Below are 26,019 nucleotides of genomic sequence, written 5' to 3' on the forward strand. Positions count from 1 at the left end.
TGTGTGCATCATAAACAAAAGTTTAAGCACTGAGTGGTGAAGTGTACATGGTAAAGTATACACGATGTACAGCTACTTGGTGTCAATTTATAATACTATATATGAGACGTATAATAATCACAGATATTCAGTGGTTTCTTTCACATTGGGATATTGAAAAGGAAATTATCCAAAAGCTGTTTGATGCTGCTTGACAGCGGGGAAACCCAACAAAGACGACACATTATATGGTAGATGTTATAGTAGTATTATTCATAATATGATGATGACAGTTATGTAGACAAGAAAAAAAATACCTAGAAGATAGAGGCAATCACCCTCTATAAGATAGAACAAGGCGAAAGGGACAGGACAGGACGGGTGCAGCCCCAAACACATGTTACCAATAGCTAAAGCAAAATATATGTACAATGAGATGAATTAACTCAGAATAACTCTGGGCACTTACGGTATAAAAATATGAAGATATACAGTATTTTTTACTGTACATGTTACTAAACCACAGTTTTTTTTTAAGGGGAAAATAAATGCCAAAAAATATTTGTGTTTTTAAATGGTATACTACAAAGAGTAGAAAGATGTGATGTGAATGTCAGCTACAGTATGTATTAGATTCTGAAATTGAGCTCCTCCACCTCTAGGTACAGTGTGTGACATCTCAGAAGACATGATAGGAAGGTTGCTCTTTTGTGTCATAGTGTTTCCAATACCTCAATCTCTATTTCATTTTTTTAGAGATAGCATCTCACCAAATATGACCGCGCTGGTAAGGCAATAAAACGGGCTATAAGCCATGTCACACAAGCACAGACCAAAACAGGCATACCCATCTTATCACAAGGTTTAACCAAAAAGAAATGTTCAATCATAAACTTGTGTATTTCTCCATAGTGCAGTCTATTCCTCCTTCTCTGCATTCATTACGAAATGGACTGTATCCAATAAAAAACAACCTTGTAGAGACAGCATGAACCACATTTCCACATACACACTTTCAGCTCACTAATGCACCACCTTGACAGCAATACCTGCCACAATACTGCCCACACTGAATGTAATTACACTGTCAGTCACCCACAAAGATTTAAATCATTTTTGCTGACAGCTGCGAGTTATGTTTGGTGAGGATATATGACACATGACTTAAAGTTGAAATACCTAGTGCATGTGTCACCTGTGTGTTATTTTGCATTTGATTTACTTTGCTGTGTTGTGTTAATCCACTTCTTTTTATGTTGCTGTGTTTTCATTTTATATTGCTTCTCACTTTGTGTGCTTTTGTTAACTCCCAGTGCTTCCTAGTGTCAATCTGATAATGAGGGACAATGGACCAATTAACTTTCCACCAATCTGGTGAGTAGGCCAATTAGTGTGGTACAGGTGTGTTGTGTTACTGCACCTCTATTTAAATGTCAAGACAGAAGACTGGAGATGCCGGCAGCGTATTAATATGTGACCTTGCCTCCTCCACTTGCCTCCTCCACTTGCTTCTCGTCATGATGACATCACTGACAACAGCATTATATTTCAATATCTTGCAAAAGCTCAATTGTACAGTCTTTTTCTCATTTGCAATTGGGATAGTGAATGAAAAACAGTCTCTCAAAAGTTGTTGTGGCTAGGCTGACAGCTGGGAAACTTTATCGTTTTCTCCACTGAGGAGGGGCCAGGAGGCGGGACGAGGAGACAAGCGCAAGTGGAGGAGGCAAGGCCGCATATTAAGACGCACTCAGAGTTGCAGAGCAAGGAGCAGGCAGGCAGATCGAGCTCGGCAGAGGGAGAAGCCACAGCGGCAGCGGATGGGCGAAGACTGGACATTGCGGGTTGATTGACTTTGCTTGCGCCCATGAAGAGGCTGCGGAGAAGCCTGTCCAGGACCCTGGCAGCTGTTATGGAGGTTAGGCGCTCACCACGACTCTGGGCCATGGACTCTGTCTGTGCCCGGCTGAAGTAAGTGGGCTACGAGCCCATTGAACTAATTTCATGTTTGGCTGTGCCGCTTGGACCCCCACGCTGCCGAGTTCCTTTCATTGTTGCAGGTCCGGTGTGACTGAACTGGGTTCGCTCGCTATGCTTGCTGCACTCCCACTGTTTGGACTGCAGTGTCTAACATCGTAACACTAACAAAGTGAAAAAATATAAACTTTGCTAAAAAAAAAAAAGCAGTCGATAACTCCTCATCGATGTTGTGAGATGGTGACTTCACAGTTGAGGAGATTAGAAAAAGAAAAAAGTAAGAAACTGGCTAAGTATCCAGCTTATTATCCCACCCTATTGACAGCTAATTCCTGTTAGGCTGCCCATACAATAGCCGTTCTGAACGGAATGATCACTAGTAACTGCTACCCAAATACTGCAGTCAGGGAAGCTGACGGGGGGATAAACATGTCAGTTGCCCCGGGCCCAGGGAGAGATGGGGCCCAGAAATATGTAGGCTATATGCATTAGGTGGGGGGCCTTTTGGAAGACTTTGTCCTGGGCCCGGGAGAACCTGTCAGCAACCTTGACTGCAGTAATGACACCACCCTTGTAATCGTGGATTATAAGGTGCACACAACAATATGAGCGTACCGGAGGTGCTGAGATCCCGGAGGGCAACCTCGGGCTCCCTCTTCCTCAGCAGGCAACCGCGGTGGTAGAAGGCCTTCCAGTCCAGCGGCTTCAGGTGCACCGCCAGGGAGAAGTCCTCCACCGCACTGTGGAAGTGGCCCAGCTTGGCATGGATCTGGCCCCGGTACGTCCTATTTAGTATGCAGGAAAGAGTGGTAAAAATTATGATAAAATAGTGATATAAAAAATTTCACAGGTGACACTGCTATTTAAACATAGTGGACAGTGCTTTTTGGGGGAGGGGGTGGATGTTTAAGCTGAGTCGAAATTTAGAATTGTGAGCACCATTAAACAATTCCTTCACAAATTAGCACCCACCATTTATCTGAGTGGTAATGAGCACCGCTGGACTGGCCATAGGGCATACCGGTGGCCTGACGTGTATTTATTTATTTATTTTCAGGCCAAATCCGTTACAAACGTAGCAGGCCACTTCACTTGTCTTGCAGGCCACTATCTGCAACATAAACGCTGCTGAAGTCTAAAGAAGGAACTGTATTACATTAAGCCCACATCATTTGAGTGTGGATTCACACTCCAGGCTTTGTCATATGTAAAGCTACAGTCAACAGTCTTCGGGAGGAGATTACACCGCAACTCTACAACATCAATCAGCATATGCGAAACAAGGCAGAGGGTGGGGGTGGGGGGTGCGGGGGTACAATGATGCATTCCATACGAATAGATGTCATGACCAAATGTTAGCGACTGAGTAAAATCAGACTCAAACTTCAACCTCCAACAGAGTTCACCCCTCCCATTAAAAATCGTTTCACATTTTGCGTTTTTTAGTGCAATATGCCGCACTTGTGGACGGGGTGTATGTGCTTATGGTGCAGTGTTGGACATTCATATCGTAGGCCCTTGACTGGCACACCTGGCTAACGCGTGGCCCGGCTCCTGCTTGAGCACGGCTGTGAAGTCTGCCAACGACACCAGCCAGTTGGCATTCTGGTAGTAGTGCTCCCCATGGATCATCAGGGCGTCCGTCCTCTTGGGGTTGATGGTATACGTCTGCAAGTGTAGAGTGGTGTTCCATACATATAGTTGAATAGTGCTATGTACAGTAAGCAATCTCTAAAGTAGCTGTGCAAAGAAACAATAGTTAAATATCTTATTATCTCTGCCAAGGAGGTTATTTTTTCGGTTGCACTTGTATGTCTGTCTGTCTGTATGACAGCAGGATAACTCAGAAGGTTATGAAAGGATTTGATAAAATTTTGTGGAGTTGTTGGAAATAACAAAAGGAACAAGTGATTACATTTTGGTGGTGGTCCGGTTCACAATACGGATCCAGGAATATTAAAAAAAAACAAAAAAAAAGATTCTTCACCATTGCAGGATTGAGTGAATTTGGCATAAAACATGGCATAAAGACTTAAGGGGGTAACTTAGTCAAATGTTCTATCAAACAGCTTCCTTGGAGGAGGTCTGCACTTTTTAAGAGCATTTCTTGTATTATTCTTTATTTCACCCTAAATCACAAAAATGGTTTACCCAAGCTCATATGTGCTCACAAATCACTAAGCTTATTGAAGTCATCTGCAGTTTCACTGTGTGTGTGTGTGTGTGTGTGTGTGTGTGTGTGTGTGTGTGTGTGTGTGTGTGTGTGTGTGTGTGTGTGTGTGTGTGTGTGTGTGTGTGTGTGTGTGTGTGTGTGTGTGTGTATGTGTGTATGTCCGTGCATTTGTGATTGTGTGTGTGTGTGTGTGTGTGTGTGTGTGTGTGTGTGTGTGTGTGTGTCCGTGCATTTGTGATTGTGTGTGTGCGTGTGTGTATGTATACATGCATGTTTGTGATTGTGTGTGTGTGCGTGTGTGTGATGTACTTTAGCATAGTCGTCTAGAGCCAGCACGATCTCTCCGGTCTGCATGTACATCTGGGCCCTCCTGAAGTAGTTCTCGTCGTTGTCCGGATTGCACTTGATGGCGTGAGTGTAGTTTAGGATGGCCAAAGTGGCCTGGCCCCGTGCCCTGCAGATCTCAGCCCTGGACCTGAAGGCATCTGGGGCAGATTCCCAAAAAGATGGTTTACCTGATTACAAATCTGCTGTCTGGAATATTGGCCTACCCCTGGAGAATTCACAATACATCAAAAACAAGTGCTTTTTCCAAGCAGTACAGCTCGTAGAATAATATGGATTTACTTAAAAATCACATTTCCGGTCAACAGATAATCTTGCATAATATAGAATAGATCTTGCATACAGAACAGTCTATAATTCTCATTACATAATACATAATTTGGATTGAAACCAACTAATTTGTCAGTTCAAACATGCATGCACACTATGTACAGCAGAATAAAACAAACACTAAAACAAGACAAGTAAGCTTGTCAATACACAGTATAATCAATTCAACGTTTTATGGTGAAACTCCTAGTCCATACATTTTATTGTTTGCCTATCTGTCGACTACATTTGTATACTGCTTTAGCTTAGCACCTGTGAATCTGGGATGCATTGTAATTGTCTCACCTCTGAATAAATGAGAAGGATAAAGAAGCATAGCCGTGGTATATGCATGACTCTACAGACTAGAGCTTTTAGACCAGTGAAAGGCTGTTGAGTGCCTGCGGGAATCCACTTTATAACACACATCATGGCAACTGAGCAGGTTCACAACACACCATCTGCAGCATCTCACAGTCAGTTCTCTCTGTCTCTCTGTCTCTCTCTCTCGCACGCACGCACGCACGCACGCACGCACGCACGCACACAGACAGACAGACAGACAGACAGACAGACAGACAGACAGACAGACAGACAGACAGACAGACACACACAGACACACACACACACACACACACACACACACACACACACACACACACACACACACACACACACACACACACACACACACACACACACACAAGAGAGGCACACTGTGGGCTGCTGTGAGGGAGGACTTCAGGAGGAGAAGCCTCCACACGGCACAATACATCTTAATTTGTTTGTTTATGACTTCCTGCAAACAGAGTTTAATAGCAGTTTAATTAGTGCATCAATTAGGCGATGCACCCATTAGACTCACATTTACCCCGCAGTCAGTGACTCAGTCCGCAATAAAAAAATGTTGCAAATCTGGAGCTTAGTATAAGGTTATCTCACAACCTCCACTTTCAGTATGTTTTGTAATTCAAGGGGAATTTTAATATTGTGTTTATTACTGCTTATTATTCAAAATGGCACACAAAAACACACAATAAAAACAAAACAACAAAAACAAATCCCTCATAATAATCCTTATTAGACACTAACATCACCACCAATAGCCATGGTGATATAACTGAGGGTGAATATACTTGATCATCAGACCCATCCTACAGCATTTTACAGCATTTTACCTTGTCTGGCTAAGAAACAGGAAACACCACTAAACACCAAACATCACATAACACTCTGTACGGGGCCGGTTCTTGTCAATTTGGTGGCCTAGGCGAACATCCCCTTTCCTTTTTGGGCATTTTGAAACATCTGTAAACATAACGTTGCACATCCTATTGAGCACATCTGATCTAGTACCTATCTATAATACCGAGTGCCCATGAATAATAATGAGTCGATATAAAGTTTAATGTTTTATTTCACTTGACGTTCTAATTTTTGTGGGACTTTAAGTGTTTCTGGAGCCCCCAAGACATTTAGCGCCCTAGGCGACTGTCTTGTCTGCCAATGCCATGCGCCGTCCCTGACTCTGTACAAGTTGGAGGCCTGTGTGTACCCTCTAGATTAGAATAAGGTCATCTAAGGTCTTGTAAGGTGAGATGAGAGAAACAGCTGAAGAGAGCTGAGGTGAACTCAACTCGACCTACATGGACACCCTGCTGGGAAGGCAACTCCTCAGAGGTCAGGACAGCAATGTACCGTGTGACCTAAAACCTGAACCATGATGAACTGGGAGTCACACCAGAGGAACTGATGCACTCAGCTGAACTCTCCTGAACTCAACTGAACTGACACGGAACTCTGACACACACACACACACACACACACACACACACACACACACACACACACACACACACACACACACACACACACACACACACACACACACACACACACACACACACACACACACACACACACAGGTGCCAAGGCTGGATTGGTTTCCACCTTGGCAGCTATCGAGCTGCAAGCGCAGGGAAGTGCAGTGATGGCACTTATACACTGTACTGTACGTGTCAGTCCACAGATCAGAGGCTTCATGTGTTGCATGACAAAATATGATCGATATTGTTGTTGCTCAATATTGACTTTGCTTATGATTTCCCCCCTGATACTGCCAGGTCATAAGTTGATTAAAACGTGTCTCTACAGGCAAACATTACATCCATCTTTTACATTCCGACTCCGCAAGTCATTTTTCGCCACCAAAACCAAATCCCTTGACACACAACCTGACATATAATGTTATTTATCAAGAATGACATCTGGATCAGGGAATCAACCTTAGTTCATGCCCGATTAAATATGATTACATCCAATTAATCACCCATCCCAACATTAGAGTAGCCAGCGAGCAACTGCTGTGTGCCTGCAGGAGGCTACTTTAATACCTCACGCCAGCTGGACCTCCACCTTGACACTTATCAAGCTGGCACGCTCTTGATGGCCGCTGACTTAAGTTTGCAACACAACCACCGTACATGCTTTCTTTTCAACTACATGTTTGTGTTGTTTTGACTGCACCCTGATTGCTCCTCCTAAGGTTCATGAAGGTATCATGGTATGTATGGGCATGAAATGAGAAAAAATAGGTGGCTGGAACTGAACAACATACATTTCGTTACTTTTCAAGGTGTAAAGTGGTGAGTTTAAGCAACTGTGTACTGAACACCTTTGATGCACATTTGGTACTTTGGACACACACACACACACACACACAAGATTGCCACTGATCGGTATACACACAGCATACAGACAGACAGACAGACAGCACACGTACACTACACACACACGCACGCAGGCAGGCAGGCAGGCAGGCAGGCAGGCGCGCGCGCACACACACACACACACACACACACACACACACACACACACACACACACACACACACACACACACACACACACACACACACACACACACACACACACACACACACACACACACACACACACACACACACAAACTATGTGTCTCTGCCATTGCCCTACCAGCTGGCTTCTTTCCATGCTTGATGATGTAGTCAAGGTCCTCCAGGGCACTGGTGTGGTCATTTCGGAGCAGATAAATGCTGTGTCTGTGCCAGTAGGCATTCAGCAAGCCAGGCTCCATGGATATGGCCTGTCATGGACACAAACAGCAGCATGTCAAGCCATCAGAATGCACCAATGGTAAAGAAAAAAAGAAAAAGACAAAGGGTAGTCTCTGCAGTGTCTGCCTGTGAGCTGATAAGCCTCTTTGGCAGTCTATTGTCTTGCTAAAATGACCACATACACACAGTAACCTCACATTCATTGGGGTCATTAACAAGTTTCATTACACAGACCAAACATTTTACCATGCAGATTTAGTTTAAGAGTGATTCTACGATTCGACTGCGCTTTTGGCAAAAGCAAAATGTCAATTATCAGTATTTTTTTTTCAATTAAATGACCTAGATGTTTACATAGTGTATATATTTAAGTTTCCAAACAAACAAATTGCCAAGATTAATTTTAAATCATTTGATAAATACTCTAATGAAAGCGAACATTTGCTTGATTATTTTGTCAACAGTGTTATGGACAAATACTATGTCATTTCAAACATATATAAAAATACTACAGAGTTGAAACAACATACGTTTGAATGTGCTTATGTCCCTTAACAATAATGTTGTCATTAATCTGTGCAACTGATATAGAAAATGTGATTGTTGAGCTTCATAAGTAGGATTTTATGATTCACTGTGATACACTGTGATACACATTTTTCATTATAAATCCCTGTAACGTCTGATTTGAATTTAGTCACCCTCCTTACACAAGACTTCCTTCTCCAGAGGTAATCCCTAGTGTCTGTTCATAGGAATTTTCCAACTCATAAGGGATCAATAGCACAAAAACACTTGCAAAACAGTCAACCGTGTTACTCAACTGTGTTACAGTCAACAGTGCAGGGGAACAAGTTGGCACTTTTTTAGAAGAGAAAACAGAGCCGACAAACCCATCTCCCTAGAACACAAATCATTTTGTTTGTTTGTCTGTCAATATGGAGATAAATTGGCAAAAACAAACTCCTCCTCAACTGTCATAGCTGATGCGTAACACCATTGACGGTAACACTTCTTGACATTTCAGCCATTTGTATGGTGTTATGCTAACTGAGGACCTCAGAAGTTCCACCACAACACCTTAATCAATTCATGTATTTGTATGCTTTATCTGTGTTTTTCTACATGTGATTTCTAATTCAGATTCTTATGAATATGTTGATAACACAGTTGACAGGCAATTTTCCCGCTATGAGAACATGAAAAAGAATGGATTAAATTATGGAAGGATGGAGCTCAAAACTTACCAAAAAGTCTTCCCATATCCTGCCAAAGAGGTTATGACATCACATGATGTTATTCGTATGGCCTAAGACCAAACCATTACTGATTTATGGAGGGGTTTTCAGACCGTGACACGGTTAACACAGTTTTCGTGGACACAAATGGCAAATTTCATGTATAATGGAAAGCACAGTGGTATTTATGACAGTTTTGTCATATTGTGATGATTACTGTAAATCAACATTTGCAATCGTCTTGGGCAAAACAAGTTTCTTTACATAATATGAAGACTGAATCTGACATTTGGAAAACAGGACGGCATGAAAACGCCCAAAACCAGTATTAAATATTCATTCTTGCTGAGGGAAATAATGCCATGTCTACACTTTCTGTATTATATGAAAGATACAGTCAATCCGGAAAGTATTCACAGCGCTTCACTTTTTTCAGTGTTGGGGGTAGGGCGCCGGAGGGGTCATTGTAGGACTGCCACTGGTGCACGCTGACAAAGAGCCGCACCGGCGCTGCTCACCTTGTTGAGGTCGTCCATGGCCTGGCTGAGGAGGCCGAGCTTCTTGTAGAGGCCTCCGCGGCGACACAGGTGGAAGGCGCTGGGCTGGTCCTGCTGGGCCATGGCCTGGGTCAGCGCCTCCACCTCCTCCTGCAGGTCGGACGCCGTCAGCCCCTCGCCCAGCGCCTGAGACAGGTCCACCACCTCCAGGGGGTTCACACAGAACATGTGTTAGTCAAGGTGGGTGGGTGAGGTGTGTGTGGGAGGTGGGGGGCTTGGTGGGTTAGCTGGTAAGAGACATGTCACTATCGGCCATCGGCCATTCACTTTCCTATGAAGGATAAACATTCATTCATACAATGGAAAGGTTATGTAGCCTGATAAACCAGCCTAAATGTGAGACCGGAGTAATTTAGTCTGACCCCGATGAACGATACCTCGGACGATTGCTGATGAGAACAACCTGTTGTTTTTTCAAACCCTGCCGGCGCTCTGACCAATCGGCGTTCTTTGCCGTTAATGTGCTTTCCCAACGGTGTTACAAGCTTCGTCGTCACTCCATCAAAACCCCGCCCGCTTTGATTCAAAACAAATCTCACTTCACAAAACAATAAACCAGGCGGCGGAACTTTCGATTATATTCCCTCCAAAAATGTCCGCATGTCACAAAAAACAGTTATTTGCATTGTCCGTAATTATACCAAACTAAAAAAGTATTCCCATAGGCTAGAAAAAATCAAGTCTTCAGCTGCTATAATCCTCGTTACAAAACTGAAACAAAAATGCCAGCACAAATATTACCTATATAGCCTACCTATTTTTGCATTGCGAGCTGTCCACGTGTGTGGTGCTAGGGGCGAAATGTGCACTGGCAGCACTCGTCGTTGAGTTTGGGATATGTCTTTAGTGGGAGTAGGCCTATTTGAATGTGTAAAACACGTTGGACATGCTGGACATTTTCAGTGGGCTATGCTTGGGGAAGTAGATCGATTATTATTTGCATGCGTCTTGTTTCACCGTCGAGCTTGCATCAGCATGCCAACGTTAGGCTACATTTGCCAAACTAACGTTGATGTGGTCCTGACATTTTGCTGAATAGCATAATATCTCTACAAAATCGGGAGTAAATTGAATTGAATTGAAGTATCCCAACATGTCTTGCCAATCCATGAGGATACGGAAAATCTAGCACACCACACGCGGAGAAAGCGTTCCTTTGATAGAGAGGATACCTGCGTCTTTGTAAAGTGCTGCGCGCACGTTTGATTGCCGGTTTTACAAATTACGGGGATAAACATGCCAGGTCCAAATTACTAACAGGAAAAGACGGACGATGACAAAGGGGATGAATCGCCAGGAAGACAGGGATGATCTTTCTCGCAGAGCAATGTTGTCTGCAAGAGCGAGTCTCGCCTGGTTTTGTGTAGGCTAGGGTTACGACACGCAATCCACCGCTGGACCAGCTGGCTATCAGCAATTGGCGCAAGAATCAAACCTGTTTCAAATCCTGGTCATCCCTCGTGAGTGTAGGCTACTGCATATAGGTTAGTTAAAACATTACTACGACCCAATTTGGCACACTGTCCACTCCATGCGCAAAAGACACAACATCGGAAGGGATTCGGTTACTGACAGACAAGAGGTACGAAGCAGTCCTCAACTTCAGAAAAAAAGATGGAAATGTGGATATGCTATGTTGGCCTGGAGAAAGAGGTTCACTCTCTCCAGCAGTTCAAAACCACCGTGTCAGGTTATGCTTAGGAAGCATAACGGTTTTTTTTTTCCCCGACACAAACGAAGCGCCATAAAGTCACAGTCAAGTTTCTAGGCTATAGGCCAGCACAGCAGCGTTAATAAACTCCAAAAAAGTCATGTGACATACCCTAATAATGACTTACTGTGCAAACGAAGTGTGGGGGATTGGGGCAATAAAACAGTCGGTGGTGGTGGTAGTGCGCGATAGCTCTGTGATGGGGAGGGGGATTCTTTTGGCTACACCTAGCCTACCCAACTCAGGACTCTGGATCCAACCGAGAATCTCCACAATGAGGGAAACACATCGAAAATATAAAATTAAATATGCTATATGCACAAATAGAGTTTATATCAATCAGACATTCTATTAGGTTAATAATATTATTTTGAAACCTAATGAAGTGCCACATAGGCCTAATAACGGTCTGGCACACCCTCATGGCGCTGCTGCAGCGCATTGACATGGAGGAAACCTACAAAAAAATATTATTATTTTAAATAATAAAACGGTTCAGACGATATCTGGTGGATACTGCCACTGTTTAAGGCCATTTAACTTGTTGAAATTTAGCCTATAGGTCTGGAAAGGTGTTACAATATTAGAATCTGGCCTATTCTCTGCGGTGCTTAGTATGTCTGTATAACGCGGCGACTCCCTCTATCTACGTCGGATTCTAAATGTTTGTTTAAAAGAAGCCGCCATTATTTTTGACAAAGTTTTCTGAAAATGTTGTTTATGCAATAATTCGGTATTTTGACATATATCACATCTAAATTGATGTATTGAGGTTCTTAAAATGTGATTTAGTGGTGTTTAACCTGCAAGATACACTTTAAGTAAGACATGGTCATTGGGGTAACAACAAACATGTACCGTAAGAGGGACCTTATCTTAAGGCCTTAACTGTGAAGTGTGCTGGGGGAAACCCTGACCTCCAGCTCCTGGGTGTTGCGCTCCGGGCTCTCCGTCCACTCGGCGTCCACCATTGAGCCATTCTGGGGGTCGGCGATCACCACGCTGATGCTCTCGTCCAGTGGCGGGAACACCTCATCGAACCAGACCTCCCAGATGTCCCGCACCCACTCGCGCTCCTCCTCCTCGGGTGCGATGCCCCCACGCTGGGTGGCGAAGTCCGGGAAGTCCAGCAGCATGGGCAGACTAGGCCAGCGCAGCAGGCTGGAGCGTTCCCGCTGGGTGAAGCACACGGACTTCTGGGACAAGCGGCTCACCGACTCACTCCTGCTTGACAAGACACAAAAACAGACATCCATGCAAGAGACGCACACACACAACACACACCCACACACAACAGGCGCACAGTGTCTCACGCACACCCACACACAACTCTCACACACACACACGGTACTTCATGAACATAGAAGAGAGACTGACACTTTTTTCACACAAGACTGTAGAAGTACTGTATGTTGAGATAGGTGATGTATGTACAAGAAATTACATACAATAATAACTACACGTATTTGGCCTTCTTGTTTTTTTAAATCCTCCACTAATAATGACAGCCCATTAAAACCAGCAGCAGGTGTAGGAATAATGCAATGCTATGCATAAGGATATGCCTGGCAGGCAGGAATGCTGGGGTGGGTGGTAGCAAGGAGAGCGTGCGAGAGAGAGAGAGAGAGAGAGAGAGAGAGAGAGAGAGAGAGAGAGAGAGAGAGAGAGAGAGAGAGAGCGTGCGAGAGAGAGAGAGAGAGAGAGAGAGAGAGAGAGAGAGAGAGAGAGAGAGAGAGAGAGAGAGAGAGCTGGAGGAGACTAATGGCCAGTCGTGATGATTATTTATAGCACACAGTGAGATTGTTACAAAATGCACCAAATGGCCAAACTGACACCAGAACAGATGTAGCCATTCGACGGCAGCCTGCTATGCTCGCCTGCGTAATTGCTTAAAGCGCTTGTATCGGCAATCTATCTAATGACTAAATAAATAAAGTCTCCCCCTCCCCCACAAGAGAGATGCAGCAAACCACAACAGTAACGGCAATAACAGCAGCTTTCAGCTTTTGGATGGAAAAGGGGAGCTACACATTAAAGTCTGTAGTGTAAATTCACCACTTAGAGAAAAGGACCAATGAGTCTTAAATTAACACTACATAATTTGCTGTGTATGATTGATTTGATGTTTCCCATTCCCATACATGTAATGCCCCTTTACCAGTAAAAGTGTTCAAGCTTCATCTGGAGAAGCAGAGCTATGATCAATAATCATCTCAATATTTTCAGAGGAGGGGACCTTAAATGGATTGTTTGCGTGTCTCCCTCCCATATGTAGTAGGTACAGTATACTCTCAGCTCATTGTGGCCTAGTTTTATCTGAGAATTATTTTTATAACTTTGTTTTAAATGTTTACTGTGAGCTGTCTGAAATTGTCATAAAGCAATCTGATTCATACTCTCACCAGGCTCCTGGCTATAACTCTCAAGCTCGCCTTCCCTACGTGGGACACAAGGTATTCCTCTGCGGGAGTGGGAGTATTTCTGATAAATGTTGATGTCTTAGCGTCAAACTCTAATTGACCGAGGGCCAAAATCAAAATCTGGACCAAAGACGCAGGCCAAAATCACATTTATTTTTTAAAGATTTACTAAAATTGTGTGTGCATGCAGTTAAATTCTATACACACTTTTTGCCATCATATATAGTAGTACAAATGTGCCTGCACATACGCATTGTGTTGCATATGAGAGTGAGCCATTTCACTGGCATGGGCCTACTCATATTCCCTTGACACAACAACTTTCATGTTCAAGTCTTGTTACAATATACATTAATGGTGTATGTGGGCCAACTGTAATACACACTTGAAATGATCTCGTGGGCTGAATAAAATGACTCCGCGGGGCAGATTTGGCATCCCTGTCTTAGATTCTAAGAATAATATTCTTAATATTGTATTTACTGGATGAGTAAAGTCTTCCTGCTCATTAGAGTTATTTTGCCTTGCTTGCTTGCCTGACAGTTACATGGCAAATGCTCATGTCATAACTTTCACACACTGTGCCACAGAGTAAAAAATCAACACTATTCTGAGAACATGTGGTCCCATGTGGTCAAGTCTTTGAGTGTTGAATTAACAAGACAGTATCATAAAACATAAGAAAGCCTCTATACTAAAACAATGTCAAATTTAACTCTAAGTGTTAAGTCAACACTCAAAGAATTAAATTAGCACAACATTGATTGGGACAATATTCTCAGAATGGTGTGCAATATTCACTTTGTAATGTAGGGTGTCAATGGAGCTGTACAGTATACTGGCTGTACAGACACAGCGCAAAAAACATCTCATATCCATACTTTCTCATGTTTTAGTCATGGACTGGTGGTGATCAGAGGTGTCAAAAGTAAAAGTAAAAACAAAAGGAATAAGAAACAAAGTGTCCTTCCAATGCAGGTAGCTCATCTGAGTAACTAGTAGACCTGTATTTGTCTTACGATAAGCTGACTCTGCTGGTTGGATCAATTTTGTGGTGGGTCCTGTTAGGTTTTTAGTGTTTTTCAGTAACAACACAGTCTATCTCATTAGGTACAATGGAGTAAATGGTGCTAGTACTGTACTTACACCATGAATTTATTTTCACTTTTGACACTTCTGGTGACAATAAGCGTTGGCTGAGTAAGTAAGCACTGCTGAACAGCTCCAGCCGTACCTGGCCAAGGTGCGAGGCTTCCCCTTCAACAAGCGTAGGATGCTAGCCAGCTTGTCCGGCTGCAGCCTCTTCGTCCTGGCCGTTCTGCGTCTCGTATTGCTGGTGCCTGCGGAGCTGTTCTTGTGCGTCGTGCGCTCCTGCTCCTGCTCCTGCACTGGAGCAGCCTCGGTCTTGACGCTGCGCTTGCGCTGCTGCTGCGGGTGGTGAGCATGCTGTCGTGACGAGGCCGACGACCCCTCAGTTTCAGAGGCTTGGTGAGCATCGGTAGCCTGTGAAGCCTTGGTGGAGGGCGACTTGTGTGTTGAAGGCGGGTCTTTTGAGATGCCCTGGCCCTGCTGTTGCTGTTGCTGCTGCTGCTGCTGGCGCTGGAGGGCATTTTGGGTGGACAGGGACTGCCTGAACTTGCGCACCACCTCCAGCTCGCAGGTGATGGAGCGGAAGTCGGTCTTGATGTGGAGGCTTGGTTCAGTGCACTCACCGAGGAGTGGAGCAGAGCGGGGCCGCTTCACCTACCAATGACATGGCAAATTACTGTAAGGAGCAGGAAGCGCGCTCAACACCTTGTAGTCTAATTCTCTACACTGGGTGCTTGACTTTGTCTGAAATTACTGCAAGGAGCAGGTGAATTCCTGCCACTTTCAGCATGAGGTTTCACTGCCTGTCCAAAAAAAAAGAAGTTGCCACCAAAAATGGTCACATACTTAAAATGAATATGCTGTTGGAATACCTTTATGTTTGTTTATGGCACAGTTGGCACACTTTTGACGTGGCATTGGCATTGTTTTGGTAAAGTGTCTGATATGTCACAAGATTTATTTGCATCCAGTGTTGCATTCATTTTTCCGACAAAATCTTGCATTGATGATGGTAGAGTCTGACTGCTATGCAAAACCGTCTCCAGCACATGCCAAGAATCCTCAATAGGTTTCAGGTCTGAACTCTGTGGTGGCCAATCCATGTGTGGACATGATGCTCCCTGAAACATGCTTTAATTCAAACTTGAGCCCAATGAATCCTGGCATTGTAATTTTGCAATATGCCAATGTGTCATTACACGTGCAAAGGAATAACATGGCCATTCATTATACAAAGTATTCAGGTAGTCATCTGATGTCAATGGCTCATTTCTTTTGAGCACAGGCTGTTGCGGAAACTTGAGCTGAGACAAAATGCTTAAGTGATTAACAATGCCAATGCTTTTACCCTTCTCGAACAGACCAAAAACTTTTCCACAACCACAGGATGTCTTTTGACATGTGTTTTTTTTTTTTTTTTAATGAAATGCGAAGAAATTCATTGCAGCAAGGTGGTTCAAGGAGCACGAGACAGCATTTTCACTCATGGACAGGCCATCACAGAGCTCAGACCATATATAATAGCCTCATTGAGAACCGTTGTTGGGATGTGCTGGAGAAAGTCTTGCACAGCCTTCAGACTTCAGCATCATTAATACAAGATAGAAGATTTTTACAAAAAATAGTGCTTGAATAATAACAAAAATGCATTCCCAACTGAGAGCAAAATAGAGCTACTGAATGGGCCATCTTAATCCAGCAATTGTTATCAATTGTTACTACTGTCTTCCACTCTAACAAGGAAAGCGAAGATAAATTAGTGAAATAAGAATGAGGACGACAAAAAAAGCAAATTAGAGATCAAATTGTTATTAGAAATTAAACTGTCAAGCCTAATGGCAAATAGGCTGATATGAGTCACAAGGTTAATGCTCTCACAGTAACCACAGCGTAATAGCATGCCGCGCCGCAGTTATGCAACCACAACAAACACAAAGAAGAAAAGAGATGGGCAGCAGTGATTACTATTAGGGAGGCAACACACATAGCCAAGGAATCCAGACGCCCCTAGCGACAGCAAATGTAATTCACTTCAAGGTTCTGTCTGGTGGCAATTCATAGGGCTTTTGATTTCCAAAGACTGGCCGACCATGAAATGCATCCTTTATATGCCATCCTATTGGTTGTAAATAGAGCTGATTGATAGCAGAGGGATTTGAAAGACAATCTCTTAGCCTTTTAGATTGAACCCATGAGAGTCTTCAATTAGACGGTTTGCTGCTCTCCACAGTTCACTTAACATTAAATTTCATTTCATTCCATGCTGAAACCAAACGACTGACTTGAATTAGTGAAAATTTAATTAGGGGCAATACCCACGCAGCCAATGGGGTTTAGGAGGGTTTACCTAGGGACATCTATCCTCTAGCTTGGCTTTCACCAGACTATATCACAAATGAGATATAGTCCTTAGATATGAGATATGTGTCCTTAGGTAATGAGATATGTCCTTCAGATCTGAATGAACACACGAGGCAACATGAAAATTCTCAAGCTACCTCTCCTCAGCCATGGATGAGGGAGTGAGAGACTGAGTCCTGTTTATTCATTTTCCTCTCCATAATTTTTCTTCCATTTTCCATCTTTCTCTGATTTGAGGACTGAGCCCAAGGCCAAGCACCATAACCATACAGTATAGTACAACCTATCTGAATGTGTCCTTGTACCAGCTTTACCAGCTTGATCAGTCACTACACCAGCTATGGTACATGGGAAATGCTTGGTGGCTTGGTGTGCAGAGTTCCCTTGGAGGCACTGACCTTATCGGTACTGAATTCTTCTGTTGTTGAGTCGTCTGAGTCCTCGGCTCGAAGGTCGATCATCGATTTGAATTTTTGGCACAGCACGTTTTCCTGCATGGATTTGTAAGAGTGAGAGAGCGAGACAGCGAGAGTGAGAGAGATAGAGAGAGAGAGAGAGAGAGAGAAAGAGAGAGAGAGAGATGAAAAGAAGCAAAACAACAACACAGGATGGAATCTCTCTCTTTCAAACAAACACAATGGGATGGAATCTTTAATTACCGTATGTACAGGGTTTCCCACATGTAAGGTACACAAAGGGAAACAGCCTGGAGGCAACAGAGGTCAAACTAACTCTAGGTGTAGTCTGTAACTAATATATTTAATACATATTTATATATAATGTATGTATACAATTGGCAGTGATGTATTTTCCAGTATATGTAAATAATGCAATTTATTGGCATTCTCATTATACCGGCTGACTGTATAGAAGTAAACACGTTTAAAATCATTGTAAATTGGGTGTTTATTAACTGTCATGTGATTTTAATAATGTTGACTAGCTTGACTGTAATAGACTACTGACTGTGACAGTGCTGTTCTGATCCATAGACTTGTATGATCCAGATGTGGACTCCTCCATCTCAGACAGAAGGTCTTCAGTACCCGCTACCTGAGATCGCGCGCACACACACACACACACACACACACACACACACACACACACACACACACACACACACACACACACACACACACACACACACACACACACACACACACACACAAAACAAACAATGCATAAGGGTGCATGCATAAACACACACACACACACACACACACACACACACACACACACACACACACACACACACACACATAGAAGAATACACACACACGCATACTCAGATGACACACACACACACACACACACACACACACACACACACACACACACACACACACACACACACACACACACACACACACACACACACACACACACACAAGCTCCAGTTATAATTTTGTTTGTGCTTGGTGTCCGACACACTTGATTAAACTTGGAAAATTGATTTTTACTGGTGGAAGGGAAGAAACAGAGAGGAAACACTTCTGCTCACTCTTTACTCTCAAACACAGACATGCACTAGCTAACACAAACACAAACACAAACACACGCACGCGCGCACACACACACATACACACCAGTGCTTGACACTAACTTTTTTAGTCACCGGCCATTATGGCTAGTAGTTTCCCTGACTCACTAGCCATTCGGCTTCCTCACTAGCCATTATTTTCTTAACCATCATGACAGTCATAATGTAGCCTGATATGATTGATATGATGTTAGACCCTATATAATATAATATAATATAATATAATATAATATAATATAATATAATATAATATGTAGTAATATTTTACTCGGATGAGCAGACAGGAAATTACAGAACTGATCTGTTGTCTGGTGTTATTTGCTTTATATATTGATCAGAAACGACAAGCACAATGAACATGCTGTGTTGTGCAAGGGCACACGCATAAGTGCAAGGTCTGGAACTATGTGAAGAAGGCCATTTGTTTCTTTGAGGTGGAAGGAATTTTCATTCGTTTGTTCATTAATGTGCAAATAGCCTACATGTATCCCACACAGGTCTGATGCACGTTCGCCTGCCATGAAACATCACATCTTCTGGGATATTAATCATAAAAATAAAATATTATTTAGCCTTTATATCTAATTTAGCCTATCTCATGACAACCTGCACCATTACGTTTTGCATCAACTCCTGACAATTTTGGCGACAAAGCCACAAGGGGGAACACATATTTCATATTTTTTTACGATATGCAAAGTCTACATGCGCCTTTTAAACGTGCGTTATGGGTGGATTCTGGACAGGACTGCCTCGCACGTGAACTGTCAGCGTGAAAAGCAACGCACCGCCCGACTTGTCACTGGTGGCCCATTGATCGTCAGAATTTGACCTGTTGAATATTTCCTGCTTTTGGCGTAAATTCGGGGAATTATCCAGATTTGTGATGCTCAAATTTGACAGGTATGATGTCGTTACCTGCCGACTTTCTGTCGTCGTCCTGTTTTCTTACACTGTTGTCAAAGCAAGACAGACATTGCGATGCTGACAGAATGTTTGTGTAATGTTCGATAACGTGCGTCGTAACCAAGGTTGTGTCAGTACCCTCACTCCCACAGCTTACGAACTGCGCACAACTACGCAAAACATTACTGGACTATAAAAGGCATGTCGCAAAATATGCACATAGCGTCGCTTGCCAGTTGAGAGCAAACTTCGCCACATATTTAAACCGGAGCAAGCTGTGCACGTCTTGGCGTGTCCGACTTTCTCCACGGAGGTTGGGCATCTGCAGTGCTTGACACACAGGTCTGTGGCTTGACAAGCCAGTGCCCTAGGTTTGCAAGACTGGATTCCTTTTTGATAGCGAACACATTCAGGGAAATCTATCACCGTTTTTTTTTCAATCACTCCCCAATAATATGCTACCAGCCAAATGGCTAGTGAGGATCAACTTGTTACACGCCAGATGCGATTTTCACCCGCATTTGGCGCCCTGGCGCCCGTTAGTTTCAAGCCCTGACACACACACACACACACACACACACACACACACACACACACACACACACACGCACACGCACACGCACACACACACATTATTGAATCAAATTCTTTCTGAAATTGTGGCGCAGCCATGGCTCTAACGGCTGGGCACTGGACTGCCATGCCGGCGACCCGGGTTTGATTCCTGGCCCGGGTCATTTCCTGGACCCTTCCCCATCGCTCTCTCCCAGCCATTTCTTTCTGAAATTGTGACCAACATAATGACAAACTGCACAGAAGCAAAGGAGGGTGTGATAAGGCCAATGCATGACCTACAATCACCATTTCAGTTTCAGGGTTGAGCTGCTCACTGCAATTAGTAATTAGGGAGTGCTAATATAAAGGACTTAACTGGGCCAGCTCACTGACACACACATCTACACACACACACACACACACACACACACACACACACACACACACACACACACACACACACACACACACACACACACACACACACACACACACACACACCAATTGCCACCATGTCTCAACTAAATAAAAAGGTAGTTGCACTACACAAAACATTATCACACCACTGCCTAATAATAGGTCCAAAAGCCTTCATCCCCAAAGTCTCTGAATAAATTAATACAGCTCTGCTTTCATTTTATGTTGCTCTGCTATTATGGAGTTGCCTTCTCCATTTTACTTTCTAACATTATGCTACTACTACAAGTGGTTGCTGTTGTGTACGGAGTTGTCTTGTTTGCTATTCTAACATTGATACCGATGCTACAGCCTACAATAGGTGGTACAATAGGCAGGTCAGGAGACCATCCTGAATGTGGACCAAAACAACAGCAGGCCAGGCCACAGGTGGAGATAAATGGTTTTGTATTCGTCTGGCAGTGCTTCCAGTGTGTGTGTGTGTGTGAGTGTGTGTGTGTGTGTGTGTGTGTGTGTGTGTGTGTGTGTGTGTGTGTGTGAGTGTGTGTGTGTGTGTGTGTATAATACGTCCGTGTAGGCATCCGTGTGTGTGTGTGTGTGTGTGTGTGTGTGTGTGTGTGTGTGTGTGTGTGTGTGTGTGTGTGTGTGTGTGTGTGTGTCTGTGTGTGTGTGCATTTTGGGGGTGGCTGAGCAAGCATCCATCTGTTGAAGTGGAGCACGTCACGGATCGACATCCACACACTCGCTGGACTCTCTGCTACGCTACCTGATATCTGGGGAACAGCTTGTCCCTCAGGACTGTGGGGGCGCAGCCGAACTTGGGTGGCGCAGGGTTCCAGAACATTTTCATCTCGCGCTCGCAGAATGGAGCCTGTTAAAGCAAAAACACAGCTTCAACTAAGGTGACCCTGTGAATAAGACAGTCTGTCTGTACAGTTTACACACTGGGCAAGAAGACTATGTTTTTGCTGCCATCTTGTGGCCATTTTCTTAACTGTCTGAAGATTGTGTGTACGCGTGTGTGTGTGTGTGTGTGTCCCTTTTCCATCTCTCGCCGATTGAGTGTGTGTGTGTGTGTGTGTGTGTGTGTGTGTGTGTGTGTGTGTGTGTGTGTGTGTGTGTGTGTGTGTGTGTGTGTGTGTGTGTGTGTGTGTGTATGTGACTGTACTTTTGTCTGTTGATGGTTGGTGTGTGTCTGAACATGACAGTCATGTAAAAAACCCATATGGGTGTGTGTGAGAGCGTGCTTGTATCCCTACGCTGAGTCCTTGCATGAGGATGCGGGGTTTCTCCACGTAGTACTCAGCGATGCGTTTCCAGTCCTCCAGGGCCAGCCGGTTCTCTGGTGAGAGGTGTGACACACAGTCCTCCTGATCTTCTGCTGCTGTGTCTGGCTGCAACTCCCGTGCCACTCCCTCACTGATGTATCTTCAAGTGGACATCAACAAGAACATTCAGCTGAATCTTAGTTGACATTTAATTAACTTTATTTGATGCGTGTAAGAACCCAAAGCGTAATAACTGCCCCCAACGTAATAACTGCCCATAACGTAATAATTTGGGCCCATTTGAAACATAATAAAGCCCATAACAAAAGGAAAGCTTTTTTTAGTGTAAGTCCAATAACGTAATAACCTGCCCATAATGTAATCACTTATTACGTTATGGGCAGAATGTTATTACGTTATGGGTAGGGAAGTGTTATTACGTTATGGGCAAGTTATTACGTTTCAAATGGGCCCAAATTATTATGTTATGGGCAGTTATTACGTTTTGGGTTCTTACAGATACGCCTTTGATCCTGTACCTGATGACTTGAATGTGCGCACACACCAACTACTGCTATCCTTGATATTTAAGGAAATTAACATTATTGAAAAAAAGCTACATAGTTTATATGGTAGTTATAACTGTATTTCAACAAAATGTAGAAGAAAATGTATGGGCAAGCATACTAATAAAAGTAAAAGTAATACATGCTTTCCTTCCAACACAGGTTACTTATCTGGGTAATCAGTAGACCTCTGCAATGGTGGATCAAGTTTGTGGAGGGACTAGATTTTTGGTGTTTTTAGGTAACAACACAGTATCTATCTCATTAGACACAAGGGGTACATGTGTAACAGCTATGTAATATAATGTGCTAGTATGCTTACACCATTAATTTACTTTTACTTTTTACACCTCTGTTAATAAGTGAAAAGGGCAGTTGCAAAGCAGGTCACCAACTTCCTAAACCAGAACGGATTACTGGACCCAAAACAATCTGGTTTCAGAAGTGGACACTCAACTGAAACTGCGTTACTCTCAGTGACTGAAGCTCTAAGGACTGCAAGAACGGAAGGACTATCCTCGGTCCTCATCCTACTAGACCTGTCTGCAGCCTTTGACACAGTCAACCACAAGATCCTCCTGAGGATACTCACGGCCATGGGAATCACTGGCGTTGTCCACTCATGGCTCAACTCCTACCTATCTGGACCTTCAGTGTGTCATGGCAAGGGAAACTGTCGACGACTCACACCCTCTCCACAGGCGTACCCCAAGGATCAGTTCTGGGACCCCTTCTGTTTGCAATATACACCTCCTCCCTGGGACGTGTCATTCAAACACATGGGTTCTCCTACCACTGCTATGCTGATGACACCCAGATGTACCTGTCGTTCCGCCCAGAGGACACCACGGTTTCTGCCTGCCTCACCGACTTGTCAACATGAAGGACCACCACCTACAGCTGAACCTTTCCAAGACAGAGCTCCTGGTGATCCCAGTTAAAGAGTCGCTCAGTCACAACATCAACCTCAAGATAGGCTCCACCATCGTGACCCCAAACAAAATCGCCAAAAACCTTCGTCGTCATGATTGATGATGAGCTGTCATGCTCCAACTACATCAACTCAGTCACCCGGACCTGTCGATTCCAGATGTCCAACGTACAGAATATCAGACCTGTGCTGACACAATATTCTACACAACGACTGGTCCAGGCCACGGTCCTATCCTGCGTTGACTACGGCAACTCACTCATGACAGGTCTACCTGCTTGTGCGCTAACACCTCTGCAGAAGATCCAAAATGCAGCGGCACAGTTGATATTCAATCAACCCAAAAGGACCCATGTTACTCCTCTATTTATTGAGTTGCACTGGCTACCGATCGCCGCCAGGATGAAGCGCAAGGCATTGACCCTTGCCTACAAAACCATCACAGGTCTCCCAGAGGCAGCAAGACAAAGCACATCTCTTGCAGCCTTCAAGAAACAAGTAAAGACCTTCCTCTTTCGAGAGTACCTTCTAGACTAATGCTTGAGCTGGCCTAGCCCCAGGGCAGCCTCTTGACATGATGTCCAGTTTAGTTTGTGTGTGTGTGTGTGTGTGTTTACTCGTTATTTACTCTTTATTTACTCTTAAAAAAAAAAGACCTAACCCCTCTTTGCAACTGCACTTGTTGTTCTGTATATTTCCTGTGCACTTTGTATTTGCTTGTGATGTTGGATTGATTATGTACTCTTTTGAAAGTCGCTTTGGTTATAAAGCATCTGCCAAATGCAATGTAATGTAAGAATGTAATGAAAACACCCTTAGAACCAGGTGCAGGACAGAATTGTAACGGTGAATATTGAGTGAATTTCAGAATTGTCTATCATACTATGAGGTTTGCTGAGTATACCTTTGTTTTGAGAGTGTCCATGAATTGCACACTCACTGCTGGTCTTTCTTTCTGCTTAACCTCTTTGTGATTACAATGATACCCATGCTTGTAATGAGATTTAATTGCAATAAAAATTAATTAAAAAAAAACTCCTTGTGCAGAGCCCCTGCTATAAACTCAATCACTACGTTTACATGATGTTTTTAATTCCGACTTAATAATTGCGAATTAAATAGTTCCATCGAGTTTACTTTGATCTTTCCTTTCATTCAGAATTAAGAGGCGTTTTCATGACGTTTTCAAAGAGGAATTAAGCTTTAATCAGAATTAAAGTCAGTTAATTCCGAAATAAATGCCTCATGCAAGCGTAGCAATTGTCAACAAAATTGTGATGACCAAGTCTTAATCTCTTAATAATGTCATAGCTATGATGTTGTTATGGTGTAGTTGAGTTTTTTTTTTTCAACCTCAATCGTTCACTGTGAGTCTGCCTGGTTCTACCTGAGTGTGTCCTGCTGTGTTGATTTGCATGGAATTGCTGCCCTCTGCTGTAGAACATTGGGTACTACGCCAGTTGTATGGCACACCCTAGACACCAGCTCCAGCTCCACAGGCAGCACTCGATTGGCCGGAGTAGTACACAGGTGGTGGATGGTCTTATACTCCTCTGTGCTGTGGAGACAAGGACAGGCACACGCTAAGACCCTGGGTATTTCTCAATGTGAAGTGTTCTATCCTTGCTGGTGTGAGTAACGGCCATGTTTCGCCAAGGAGTATCCAATAACTAGTTTGAAGTGTAGTTAATAATGGGATAAATGGACGTTACTCACACTAGCAAGGCTAGAACACTCCACATTGAGAAATTCCCACTAAGATCATTTTTACATGTTACTGTATATGGAGAGTGCAGAGGGAAAGAGAAATTCCCACCAAGACAATTTGTACTTCTATATGGAGAGTGCAGAGGGAAAGAGTAAACAATTAACAGCCACAGACATTGTCCAAATCTACAGTACATCAGACTCAGGAACAAAGAACCCAAGACCAAATTAAGCATTGTTATATAAAAATTAATCTACATAATTTAATATTATATTGTGCTTTCCCGAATAAGGCCCAACAGACTAGCCTGTCAACGCCATCCTATGTACTCCATCCTATGTACCCAAAGATTTTTTTAAATTATTTTTATAAAGGTATTTTTAGGGGCTTTTATGCCTTTATTTGATAGGACAGTTTGAGATGGTGACAGGAAGCGAGTGGGAGAGAGAAACGGGGTGGGACCGGGAAAAGACCTCGGCCGGACTTGAACCGGGGTCCCCGTGGGCATGCGAGCCCAAATGTGGGGGTACCTTAGTGCGCTGCGCCACAGCGCCCCCCCCAACCCAAAGATTTTGGCTCCGCACAACGTCTGGCAAAAGCCTCGAGCTCGGTTCTCTCAGTGTTTAGCAAATCAGCAAACAGTTGAGAGTGGTGACGCAGAACTCACCCACAAAGTCTGTTACTGATTGGTTAAGGTAACTATATTCACACTTTTATTTTGCTATTTGTATGCTTTTGCGATGCTATATCGTAACGGCATGCTAATAAAGCACAATATGGGTTTTAATTTCAGATCGGAACTCCAATTAATTTAAATGGCAGAGTAAGATCAGACCATCTCCCACCCTCCACGGAGACGGATTCCTCATGGCTTT

The 26,019-nt window shown here is 43.6% G+C and overlaps 1 protein-coding gene across 1 annotated transcript in view; it reads right to left on the bottom strand.

The window, feature by feature from the left end:
* The window catches only part of ttc6 (tetratricopeptide repeat domain 6), a 64,412-nt gene that overhangs the window by 28,182 nt on the left and 10,211 nt on the right, over positions 1 to 26,019 (bottom strand). The window contains exons 6-17 of the mRNA XM_063184397.1: positions 24,824 to 24,994; positions 21,931 to 22,099; positions 21,438 to 21,542; positions 18,220 to 18,306; positions 17,652 to 17,744; positions 15,038 to 15,546; positions 12,301 to 12,607; positions 9,634 to 9,816; positions 7,777 to 7,906; positions 4,439 to 4,614; positions 3,488 to 3,624; positions 2,572 to 2,741 (exon numbers count right to left, since the gene is read on the bottom strand). Of these exons, the coding sequence (XP_063040467.1) occupies positions 2,572 to 2,741; positions 3,488 to 3,624; positions 4,439 to 4,614; positions 7,777 to 7,906; positions 9,634 to 9,816; positions 12,301 to 12,607; positions 15,038 to 15,546; positions 17,652 to 17,744; positions 18,220 to 18,306; positions 21,438 to 21,542; positions 21,931 to 22,099; positions 24,824 to 24,994 (2,237 nt within the window). The remainder of the gene's footprint in view (positions 1 to 2,571; positions 2,742 to 3,487; positions 3,625 to 4,438; positions 4,615 to 7,776; positions 7,907 to 9,633; positions 9,817 to 12,300; positions 12,608 to 15,037; positions 15,547 to 17,651; positions 17,745 to 18,219; positions 18,307 to 21,437; positions 21,543 to 21,930; positions 22,100 to 24,823; positions 24,995 to 26,019) is intronic.

This window comes from Engraulis encrasicolus, chromosome 19 (assembly GCF_034702125.1).
Source record: "Engraulis encrasicolus isolate BLACKSEA-1 chromosome 19, IST_EnEncr_1.0, whole genome shotgun sequence".
NCBI lineage: Eukaryota > Metazoa > Chordata > Actinopteri > Clupeiformes > Engraulidae > Engraulis > Engraulis encrasicolus.